Source organism: Passer domesticus, chromosome Z (genome assembly GCF_036417665.1).
Source record: "Passer domesticus isolate bPasDom1 chromosome Z, bPasDom1.hap1, whole genome shotgun sequence".
Classification (NCBI taxonomy): Eukaryota; Metazoa; Chordata; class Aves; order Passeriformes; family Passeridae; genus Passer; species Passer domesticus.
The window spans coordinates 65100323-65113076 of NC_087512.1; the positions used below are offsets into that span (position 1 = coordinate 65100323).

A 12754-nucleotide genomic window follows, 5' to 3' on the forward strand; every position below is an offset into this window, starting at 1 on the left:
ATGCCATTTCAACAATACTGACTTTATTTGTAGCTTTTAGTGTGTAGGGGAAAGAGAGAGTGCCAACAGAAGACAGTCACCACTTAGAGATCCAGGGGTGTCTTGGTCCTTTTTCATCCTGGGCTTCTCAGTGGTGGGGTGGGGGGACCTAATTCATTCTTCTTTTGGTAAGTTCTGTGCAGGAAGAGGTGCTGGGTACACAAGATGAAACTGACTATGAAAATTTTTTGTTATGCATTTTAGCAAATAAAGGAATCCATGCTTATTAGCTGCAAGTTACATGGTTCTCTAGTTAGTATCCTATTTTCTATTGGTTAATGACTCCATTGCTTCCTATGCTAATTAGTTCTTTCTCTGCTTTTGAGTCAGTGGATTTCTTGGATCGGAGGGCTATCATCTGGTGGTTGCAATCTCCCCACTGGAGTTACCTTTTACCCAGTCAAAGTTACTGTAGTACGGTCGCTGAATTGGATTTATTGGTGTCTTCCTTATCTTGGGAGCTTTGTCTGATGTCCTTGTGGTCTGTGAATTTGGCAATTTTTTGTATCCACTATCAGTAGAACATCCTTATTTCCAGTAGAACAAACCCTTATTTCCTTTAACCTTACCCTAGGACATTAGGCAGTATTTACTTTATGCAGCCCAGGATCCTGGTATCCACAGCAGGAACTTTGGAGGCTCTTGGTGGTTGCAAAGGCCACCTGTCCCGTAATTTGGGATGTTTTTTCTTCATCGATAGGTGTGTGAGCTGCTGCTTTTCACAGTCTGTCCCAGCGGAAATGTACGGACCGAGTTCTGCTAAACAGATCTTGCCCCTGCCAAGTCTGGAATTAGCACCTTCCTGGCACAAATTCCTCTCCTCACTGGCTGTAATAGTGTCAAGACGTGTTCTTTAACTCCTAGCAGCCCCTACGCGAGTCACACAGTGGGCACGAGTAGAGAGCATGCGTCTCGTCAGGCTCGCGGCAAGCAGCTGCCCGATGTTTTACCGCCTCTGCATGCAGCTCGACAGACACCAGCGATTGTATTTAGGGTTCGGTAGCTGCCGCTGGTGCGAGAGAGAGGCGGCGCGGGGCTCCAGCGGCCCCGCCCGGCCCGGGGCGAGCGCGGGGCAGGGAGGGCCGGCAGCGGCCCCGCCCCGCTCCCGGCGGGAGCCCCGAGTCGCCGCCGCCGCCGCCGCGCCCGCTCCGCTCGGCCCCGCCGCTGCCGCCGCGCACACACAGTGAGTGCCCCCGCGGGCTCCGGCCCGGCCCGCCCCGGCCCCGGCCCCGGCCCTCCCCTGCGAGCCCGCGGCAGCCCGGCCGAGAGCGGCGGCGGGGCGGGCTGGGGCCCGGCGGCGACCCCGGCGGAAGGCTGGGCTCCGCCGGGGGGGAAACGCGGCGCTGGGTCTGGGGCCGGGTCGCTGCCGCCTCCTGTGCCGGCGGGTCCCGGCTCCGCGCTCCGGGTGGGAGCTGCCCGGAACCACGCGGGGAGAGTTGCCTCACCGCCGATGTGCTTGGGTGAAGGCTGCTCTGCGATACCGAAACTCCTCCGCTCCTCCTAGGCTAGCTTTCCGCTGTTCTCCCCGCAATGTTTCTGCTTTCACGCGGAGTGAGCCGTGCTCCGCGTGTGCCGGGGCGCGCGTGACTGACCTGTAGCTCTTGGGGCAGAGGCAAGCGTGGTGATGCAGCTGGAGTCTGCACGGTGGTGGTAAAAGAAACTTTTCTGAGACGTGCCAGTTAGACTTTGAAATACTACTAGCAAAAATCTTGCAGTTCCGGCTGTAGAATTGTATCTTATTTACATACTGCTAATTAAATAAAAGAGATCACAGTTCAGTGTGGATTTAACCTTTTTAGAAACCTGATTGGTCAGACCTTCCACAGCTCTGTTGATCTCTATAGGTACATGTTCGCAGTCTTACCTGACCACAGGTAAAGCGAAACACGGTCCAGGTGATGCTTCCTCTTCTCTGCACGTGTCTTGTTTCAGTTACGCTCCTTTCAAGCTTTTTGCGTAACTGCTGAGTGAAACCACTCACGTTACAAGCTCCCTGGTAAAAACTTCTCCCAGCAGTGGTTTTCACGCTCACTGGCTGGCTTGGCGGCTGCCAACTCTGTCTTTTGTAAGCTCTGAATAGGAAATTTGCATTGAAAGAGCACCGACAGTGGAGCGAAGCCAAAAAAAAAAAAAAAAAAAGTCTGGAGGGGAGGAGTGTTGCGGTGGAAAGAGGTCCGAGCCCTTCTATTTGGAAAACAAAACTTTGTGAACTTGAAACATACTTAGAAGCAGGAACAAGGAACTGAAATGTTCTAGTACGTTTGCATTTAGTACTTGAACTAAAACATTCTAGTACATTTAGTGTCTCTGCTTCACCTGAAAGCAAATTTCACCTGCAACACTATTGAAATAGAAGTTATGGTGCAGATCTTTGAAGGAGCACAAAATACCGCAGCTTGAAATGGAAGTTGCTCGCTGTTTGCCCTGACAACAGGAAGCTGCTCATTTCCGTTAAATAGTAACTTGCCCAGTCTGGCTAAACCTAGATTTCAGTGTGCTTCATGGCTTAGCTTACCCGCTTTGAGTTTTCTTTAAATAGTTCCTGCTAGGTAAAGAATAATACTGGCTGCTTGAAAAAGCTGAGTGGATAATCAAATCTCAACTTTGGTCAATTTTGTATTTTGGTACAACAAGGAAAGTCCTCCAAGTGATGGACAGTAAAATGCCTAATTAGCATTAAAGCAGATGATGCATCCTTATAGCTTAGTTTTATACAAAACTAATACTGAAATACTGAAATAGCAATTTATGGTATGTAAACGGTGGCTGGTTTGAGATAAGTTACATCTTAGGATGAATTTTCTTCCAAGTTGCAGATGTTTGTTCTTGAGTTTACCTCATAACAGAGGTTTTGGGCTATAATTCACCTTTATGTTCTTTGTTAATCCTTTTACATGAACAGTATAAAAATGAGAAGGAAAAAAGTCACCAAATGGTATTTGTCATAATCTTACCATTGTATATATCCTTTAAAATTACCTACTTCATCTAATAGGTTAGTAGTACCTTTTCATAATATTTTTCTCTATTTCTTACATTCTAGCAGCTTTAACAATGTTCTAGGTAAATTTAGTTACAGCTTCTTACATCCTTAAGGTAAATCATAAGGCAAATAGATGGCACTGTGCTTCTTTTCTTTTTGTCTTTCTTTTCCCACAGCCATTGTAAGTAGGTTTCTTGTAATTTTTTATATTTTCCCTGTATTGGACTGATCATCTTCTCTCACTGACAAATTTCTTACACTGTCTTTGTCAGATTTTGTGAATCAAATTAAACTGATGAACAAAACAAGATTTTATTGAAAATTAAGTATCTAGGAAGAATTTGCTTGTAGGAAAAGTATTCTTTGTACACAATATACCTTGAAAAAGTGTCAAGACAAATTTCTAGTGTAATGTGTATCTCAACTTGACAGATTCTAGTGCCCTTGTTTTTATTTGGAGTTTCTATACACAAACTGGTGCTTCAGGAGATATGATTTAATGTCAAAGTAACTTGGGGAGTTTTTTGGGCTGCTCTGGGGGATTTTTTGTGTCCATCTACTCACAGCCACATGTTGTCAATTCTGTTTGTGATAAAAATGTTTACAACATTCTTTAACTGTAATGTAGTGCAAATTCTAGGCCTCTTTATTTTATACTGGCTTTGCAATCACCAAAAGTGAGTATGGCTTGAAATTACATGGGTTTTTTTCCTCTTATGCCTCCAATGTCATCAGATCATAAGACCCAGAGTAAATGTTAGGTGTGTTCAAGTGAAAGTTAAGATGACATTTTTCTGTTAAGCATGTGAACAAGAGGTTTCATACAGCAGTTTTACATTCTCTTTCTCAAGTAATGTTTTGCTCAAACCAGAATTTCCTTTTTTAACCTAGAGATTGACCTCATCCCCACTGAGAAGTGAGCTCTGTGCTCTGAGACTGAGGTGTGTAATTTGCAGAGCAGTGGCAGGACTTGGCTGTTTCCTAGCATCTCTAACAAGTCTCAAAGAAGGGGAAGAGTGTGGAATACAGGCTTTGTGTTAGAAGGTGTTAATGTTGTATTTCAGGTGCTGTTGTCTGAACTGATTGTTGACACTGTCATTTCCAGCCAAAACATCACTTCTTTCTTCATTTCACTGTGGTGGTTCCTGGAGTCCTGGTAGTAAGTCAGGTGTGTGAGATGGTGTATTAAACAGAATGCATAGCTTTTAAATTACAGGTGTTAAAGCTGCTCCTTAATTTCAATACATTTTTATTTGGAAATACAGAAAATGGATAGTAAATGTCTTGGCCCTTGAGCAAACCTTACAGGGATTTAAAAGATGTTACATGACTTTTTGATGATAATACTCTTAGCTGGCATTGATGAGTTGTATGCTGAGGATAGTGGAATCAACAAAACTGGACACATTAAAACCCGGCATTTTCTCCCAGTTTATGGAATAATGCAGTGAAGAACGTGGGAGTGCAGTAGAGTTGGCCTATGGAAATCAGGCTGGGTGCAGCTGTGGCTAATGGTAGTTCTCTGGATGCACGTCTGACCCCAAGTGATGGTTGTTAAATCATCTGAAGGAGGTGTGTGTGCGTGAGCAGTGGGCTGGGCTCTCTGCATTTGCAGTTGAGTAATTGGTCTGTTCTGTATATGTGTCGGGAGACCCCAGAATAAACTGGTGGAACTTCCATTTACCGTAGCAGTTTGATATTTATTACCTGTTCAATTGGAAAATTTTTGTTGTGTGGTGTGTTGAAGCCTTTCACAGTTAATGGATTCATTTTTGCTGTAGTACTGGAGCATGTCTGAATAGTGTGTCCATGCTAGGGAGGTCTGGAGAGGAATTCAGGAAATGGCAGAGCAAAGAAAATTGTTTTAAACAGAACTGGCTTCTATAGTTGAAGATCTTACATGCTTGCTTCTTTTAGTGTCTTTGGTACTTGTAAACTAAATTTCCAGCTAACCAAGTATTTTTACAGACAGTATGTTTTTGTCTTGTTTGGTGTTTTGTCTGCAGAAGTTACTGGGGCTCAGTTATATTCAGGGTGAACTGTAAATAACTGAACTGAAGAAAAACATGTAACTGTAGTCCATGTTATTCCTCTACATACTAAATACTTGTAAAAGGAAAGAGTATATTAAACTTCAAGTTAATGAGAAGCAGAAAAACAAGCTGCAAACAGAGAAAGCATACACCTGCATGTCATTATCTGTTAAAGTATTTCTCTCTTGAACTTTGAAGTTGGAACACCTCTCTGGTGGTCGAAATAAAATCCATTAGTTACCTGTGACTGATTGTCCTTTCCAGCATATATAAGCCACACAGATAAGTGTTGTAATTTGGTTGTCTTGAAAGGCATTTTAAGTAATAATAAGTGATCCAGTGAGGCCAAAAAAGGTGCCTGTTAGGTAAAAAATTGTTTAGGGAGGGGATAATAATTTTATCCAAATACACACTAAATTGAAATTTATCAAACAAAATGTTACCACATTTAAATTACTGATTGTGCAATACTGGGTGTGTAGCCACTGTCATTCCATGAAGAGGAATTTCTTTTTAACTCCCAGCTGAAGTAAGTTGCTTTCAACCCAATTCCCATACTCCAGTGCTGCCCACTTTCAATTTGATGCATATCTATATCTGGGCTATCTAAAGTATGTTGGCATTACTGCAGAGTATTATACTTACCTAAATAACTTACTTTACCTGCAAGTACAGCTGAAGTTCTGGAATTTAATTATACAATTCTGAAACAAAGAGTATTAAAAATTTGGCTTCAGATAATGAGGAGCATTCTCTGTCAGAAGTCTGTTGGGTGTATATGCTAACTAGCACTTCCAGCCTGAATATATCGCTGCTCTCACTCAGTTCTGAAAGGAAAAAAAAGCATAATTTCCTGCTTTTGCCAGTTCTACAGAAATCTGAGACATAGCCGGGTCATTACCATCGCTGGAATATTGTTGATGACATGGGGATAAAAAAATCTCTACTGGTTTCTAACCAGTAGATATGGGCCCTGAAAATGTTAAGCTTTATATGGGAAAGTATAAAAGTAAAGGATATGTCTGGGCCCATGAGTCTTCTGCTGTGTTCCAATTTTTGAAAAGTGATGTTTGCAACAAATCCTTTTTATCCATAAATCGTACACTGTACAGCAGAATGTTTATCCCCAGCAGCTATAAATAGTGAAATGATCTAAAATATGATTCAGATTTTTTATTGCAATGTCTGAAGTAAATAACTGCCTCTTGACTTACTGAAAGCATTCCAGTGTGTTGTGGGCTGACCTTGGCTGGCTGCTAGGCACCCGTCAAAGGTGCTCTATCACTCAGCCTGGTAACTGGAAAGGGGAGAGAAAATAGAACAAAACGTTCAAGGGTTGAGATAAGGACCAGCAGAGATCATCCACCAAACAGTATCACAGGATAATGAGAAGTAAAATAAGAGTTAAAAACACCTTCCCCCCCACCCATCCCTTCTTCCCAGCTCTACCTTCTCCCCAGCAGTACAGGAAGATGCGGGATGGAGTTTATGGCCAGTTCATCGTGTGTTTCTGCCACTGTCCATGGAGAGGAGTCCTGCTCCAGCATGGGGTCCGTCCCACAGGAGACAGCTCTCCAGGAACTTCTCCAGCTTGAGTCCATTCCACAGGCAACAGTTCTACATAAAATGCTACAGTATGGGTCACTCTTCCAAGGGGTCAGTCCTGTTCCAGTGTGGGTCGCCCAGCGGGTCACAAGTCCTTCCAGGAAACCTGCTCCAGCATGGGTTCCTCTCTCCACAGCCCTGCAGTCCCTGCCAGGAGCCTGTCCCAGCACAGGCCTCCCATGGGTTCACAGCCTTCTTGCACACACCCACCTGCTCCAGCAGGGCTTCTCCATAACCTACAGATGGATTTCTGTATCCCTGTGGACCTCCATGGCTGCAGGAGCACGGCTGCCCCTCCATGGGCTGCAGCACCAGCTGCAGGGGAATCTCTGCTCCAGCACCTGGAGCACCTCCTGCCCTTCCTTCACTGACCTTGGGGCCTGCAGAGATGTTTCTCTCACGTGTTCTCACTCCTCTCTGAGCACATTTTCATCGGCCCAATAACCTTTTTCTCCTTCTTAAACAAGTTATCACAGGGGCATTGCCATCATTCCTGGTTAGCCCAGCCTTGGCCAGCGGCACTTTCATCCTGGAGCTGGCGAGCATTGGCTCTGCCAGACATGGGGGAAGCTGCTGGCAGCTTCTCACAGATGCCACCCCTGTAGCCCCCAATACCAAAACCTGGCCATGGAAAGCCAACATGTAGTGTTATTTTAACAGTTATGAAGGGCATTTTGGTGCTCCTTTGCCTTGGGGAAAATAGAGGAATTTGCTGCTGTGTTAATTGCTATTGATAAAGTATCTCCATTTGTATGAAATACAAAATGCATTTTAGAGCCATCTCTTGTATATCATGGTTAACTAGTATGAAATCAGTAGCAAAAACCATACCTCCCATCTTTTGCAAAACATTTGGTAGATGAGTTTTTTTTAGTGTTTACATACTGTGGGTTCAGAATGTGGAGAAATATTAGTTTGGTGTTAGAAGGTGCCTGTGCCTTTCTGACTCATCTGCTGCAGATGAGTGGTAAGTATGTGCATACATAAAAAAGCTAGATAAGGTAAGCCTGGTTAAATGGCCTGTAATTAAGCCCTGATTATTGAGTTGGTTTAGAGTATCCATAATTAGATATGTGTTTGTTTATGATATCCTTCCACTTCTCAGCAGAAGGTTATTTATTTTGTATATATGCTTAACCCATTTTCCTTGCTGTATTAAAGTAATTTTCAGGCTCTGTGGAAGAACCTTTGCCCACCTTCAGCTTATTCCACATCCTTCTTCCTCCATTCAGAACACAAAATCTGCATTTTATCTGCTTCACTTCAAATGAATTTTTTACTTTATGCTTTATAAGGTGAAACAAAAATGAACAACTGCTTAGCAATTTTTTTTAATTGTTGTTCATCCTGATATTTTACTGTCAGTAACTGTTGATATTAAGATTTTGTTTAATCTTGATGTATATAGTACTGTCTTTATGACTGCAGGACTGTTTTATTTTTTAAAAAAATCTTCTTCTGAGGAAACATTGTTTACCTGTCTGTCTTCAGTATGGAGAAAAACATTTTGCTGCTGTTGAGCCTGTAGCTTGTAGTGTTTGGGATTCCAGACATAAAATCTGTGTCTCAAGTAGTCTAGAGTTGGTCTTATTTATAGTATTGCTAGAACTTTCAGCTCTGTTATCTTTTTGGCATGACTGGAGTGATTTTGTAGGCAGCTAAGTGGGGTTTAGTGGCATGTGAAAATTAATTATGTTTTTTTTATGAGATTAAAAAGTAGAAGTTTTTTGCAAAAGATTCAGGAAGGAAGACAAGGGGATAGAGAGGAGAGACAAATCTGAGCCTGTTGTGGCAGCCTTGAAGTTTGCTTAGCTGTCCAGTAGTTTGCAGGTCAAGTTAGAAGAAAATAGTTTATAAACTTCATGTTTAGATATTTTATTATGGCTAGAATTACAGTGAAACAGGGAATAGGAAAGCTCACCTCATCCTTAAGGTCCGTTGCACCCCTTAACATTCTATGATTCTGGCTTCTGTGATTTCCAGTGGTTTCAGAATAATTCAAACACACTGAGGGGAAGTCTTTCTCTGTTTGACTAGTTTTATTTTCTTGTGTACTGAGTTGTATTTGTAGTTACTGTGTATAAATTACAGGATGCTTTAGCCTCCTCTCTGATAAAATAATGAAACAATACAGATCTTTTACTATAAGCAGTGCTGTAGGAATCTTAATAGTTTTGTGTAGCTGCCAGACTGGGTTTTTTTTTGGTCCTGTACTTCACAACATATTGAGGGGTGGAATTTCTTCTTGTTTAAAGATTTCATACTAGAAATTGTTTGTATGATACTCTTGTATTGCCATGCATTTCATATCAAGGTCTTATCTGCTGCTTTTGTGAATTCAATTGATTATTTCCAGGCATATTTACTTAATTTGTTTTCCATTAAGATGTAGTACTTCAGTGTATTAGAGCACTCTCATGTTAAAGAAATATTCAAATCTTGTTTTGTTTGGAGCCTTTGCAAATTTATTAGAACTTACAGGTAGAGCTGAATAATAGCAGAAATGTGATTAACATCTGAATTGTAGAAAAATCTGTGTAATCCAAACAATGAATTTGTGTTGTATTGGTCTGCAAAACACCACGCTGGTCAGTGATGCAGAAAGTATGCTGATTGTGACCAAATGCTTTTTGTGCAGGTTTGCCAGCAGTATTTGCTGTACAAGTGGTTTTGAATATGCAGGTGGATGGTTAAAGTCACTTGAAATGTCAATTTTGTTGTTAATACCGGGAAGATAACTGGGGAATAGGTAAGGGGGAATAGTGAATGTGAGGTCAGTGATAGGTAATAAAATACTGTATGCATTTTTATTTATTCCTGTGAGGTGTTCAAATGTAATCTCAGGTGATTAGCAGTTTATACATTTCTTCTGCCTCAGATGTTACGTTGGGTAGTATAGAGGGCCTGAATTACTACAAAAAGATCCATCTGCTGAATGCATTTTCTAGGCAACACCAAAAGATGACAGACATGGTCCTTGCTGTTGACCTCAGCTCATGGACACTGCTGTCCATCTCATCTGGGATCCCTAAACATTGGTTGTTTGCTGGTGTTTTCCGATTGGCTTTGTCCAAGTTGTTTATTCTTACCTGTAGTTTTTTAGAAGTTTCTTAGCATTTCAGCACATTAATTTTTCTAAATTACTTCATTTAAAATTTAAGGCCTTAAAAAAAAACCCAAAAAAACAAACCAAAAACCAAATCCAACACCCAACCTGTATTGGTGTAAAGATCCTGCTTTACATGGGGTACCCAGTTCTACATATCAATCAAGTGGTATTGAAACAAAAATTTTGTGTGTTTGTGCCTACCTGATGGGGATTCAGCATTTGAGACCTATAAAACCTCTAAGTGCCTAAAACATGTGCTGCTGTTCTGAACACAGGAAACCATGTCACAAAACCAACTACTTTCTGCTCAAGCACAATATTTTTTATGCATGTGACTGAGGCTGGGGAGTCTGGGGTTACAGTGGGCTTTAAAATTTAGGTTTAAATTTATAGGAAAGCAGACCTCTCTACTAACCAGGCTTAAATGCAGCATGCAGCATTTAATAATCCTTAAGTTTCACAACTGTATGTGAGAGAACTAGAACAGAACTCCACAGCTAAAAAGGCAGTTTTGACCTATTTCAACTTTGTCTTAAAACAATGTTGCTTAAAAAGTGAAGAGCTACGGCACAAATCTGAAAGTTCATGTTCTGAGTCTTGATGGCAGTAAATGCATTAATGGAGAAGAATGGCAACTAGCACATAGCCAAAGGAATACATTGTTAGCAAGGAGGAATAAATTCAGAACTTGATCAAATCAAATACTGGAATAAGGATTAGAAGAACCTTGAGAAGCTTAAATTAACTCCTTGAGATGAAGAACAAAAGACTGAAAAGAAAAAAAAAAGTGTTTAAAGCTTTATTTTTTCATAGTATGGACAACTGAGTAACATCATAATAAAATAAGCTGAAGTTACTAAAACTTTTAACAGTGCCATACAGAAGAGAGGTCCTCATCAAGAGCTCTTCATAGAAGAGAAGTAGTTTAGATACCCAGCATGACAGTGTGAAACTATGTGATCATGCAGCTTTTTTTCTGTGCTCAGTCGACTGGGGCTTGCTCTGTGAGCGGGTAGAATCAGTGAACTAAAATTTTTTTGTTTTATTTTAGGTTTTGGTCTTGTTTGTTTGTTTGTTATTGGTGTTTTTTGTTGTTGTTGTTTTGGGTTTTTTTCTTTTTTTGTGGGTATGAGCGGAGAACACCACAGTAAAAATGGAATGCATGGAAGGCTTGCTGGCTGTAGAGCACTTTGGAGCGTGCAAAGAACACGTTGCGTTGTGTTGAGAACAGCTGTCAGACCCATCTGTGCCATTACCAGAAGCTCACAGCTGGGGCACAGCTGGGTTGATCTCTGGTCTGGTGCTGCGGGGCCACAGAAGAGCCTGAAGCCCCACGCTGGCTGTGGGCATCCTGCCTCGCCTGGCGTGCCCTGCAGGGAGGCAGGCACACCGCACAGGTGCCTTGCAAAGCCTGTCCCCAGCGTGGGGCTTTCTCCCGAGAAACCCTCTGCCTTCAGCAGTGGTGTGGAACCCGACAGGAGTGTTTGTGTCCCCTCTGGTGGGTGGGTGACCAGGTAAAGGTCTCGTGGGGCTGTGCTGGCTACTGAGGCAAATAAAGTTGGTCAGTTGGCGTCACGCTGGCAGTATGAAGAGCTGTGAGCATCACCTAATTTCTTCTGCTCAGGTAAATTCATCTGAAATTCCCTCAAGGGCGACGCTACTGGGCCTGACTAATTTGGAGGCAATTTGTTAAGGTGCTTAGTGTTGCTGCAACCCTGAAAATAACATGCCTTGAGCTTGTTTGTCCCTTAAGCAAGACCGTATTGTAATTATGGTGTTCAGGCTCTTGAGTGAGTGCTGCTTGTGGGAAGCTACACATCCTGCTAGCAGAGGCCCTTCAATAGCGAGAGCTGGGAAATCCTGTTCTCTGGACAGCCCCCATACCGCTCTCAACCCTCCTCATTGAAAGAAAGTCCTGTAGAAACAGTAACTTTCTCCAGAATAAAACATGCAAAAAACTGTTACATCCTGCTAGACTTCTCAGTTGAAAAGCACATTGTAACATTATCTGCTCTGTTCTCCCTCAGTGGCCGCAGAGCAAGTTGTGGAAGTCTGGAAGCCTGCAGCAGACCGCAGCACTTAGGTCACTGTATCCCAAAGATTGTGCTCCTGTGTCTGAACGTTTTGGCAGATACAGTAGGGTTTGAAATGGGAAGTAGCTGTCTGTGCAAATGCAGTTATTGTGCAGCAGTTGTTCTGTAATGCTTCGTGTGTGGCAACTTGCAGCAAAACTAATTCCTGTTTTGGATCTGAATCTTGAATCTTTCAATGTAAGATTACTTCAAGGGAATAAAAGGCAGTCAAGTGCTTCAAAACCATAACATCTTTTTCCTCCCTCCCTCCCTCCCTTTAAATTATTTCAACTTGTGTTATTTATGCATAATTTATTTTTTTGTCTATAAACAGATGATGAGAGAGTGGTTCTGTTACTTAAAATGGGAATCCTCAGGAGATTCACAAATCCATGTAGTTTAGAAGAAATGTTACAGCAACAATATTTTTACAGTTAGTCTAACTGCTGAGAGAAGGTGGGATGATAAACTAATGAAGTTACTCTAACACAAGCTAGTGAAATAAGAAGATGAAATTCAAAAACCGTGGAAAGACTTTAGTCCATAACTTGCCTGCTCCCTTAGTACCCTCTTTTGAGTGCTCTAAAGGATGTACATTAATTCGTTTGACACCCATTCTTCTTGTAGTACCTCTGGCACTATACACGTACGAATGTTGAGTCTGACTAGCAAATTTTGCAGCTCCTCTTTTTTATGTGCTTCTTCTTTGCAGAGCTTGTACTTAATTGTTCTTTCCCATGCTCTTCTCCTTAAAATGCCCTGGAGATACTTGAGTAGCGTCAGGTAAAGGCACTCCAAGGTGTCCCAGTAGAAAATAATCATCACTAAAGGAAAGTAGGTTCCTCTTTGAGTACATGAGATCTCTTATTGACAGTGGAGATGTGTAAGTCAATTAGTGCTGGTGACTGTAAAG

At 42.1% G+C, this 12754-nt stretch overlaps 1 protein-coding gene across 2 annotated transcripts in view; it reads left to right on the forward strand.

Annotated features, from left to right (window-relative positions):
• Positions 1–1118: 1118 nt before the first annotated feature.
• The window catches only part of TNFAIP8 (TNF alpha induced protein 8), a 55801-nt gene continuing 44165 nt past the window's right edge, over positions 1119–12754 (forward strand). Inside the window, exon 1 of one of the 2 annotated variants that reach the window (XM_064403905.1) lies at positions 1119–1222. In XM_064403905.1, the coding sequence (XP_064259975.1) occupies position 1222 (1 nt within the window). In that variant the 5' untranslated portion in view covers positions 1119–1221. The remainder of the gene's footprint in view (positions 1223–12754) is intronic. The other variant, XM_064403906.1, reaches the window with a different exon arrangement.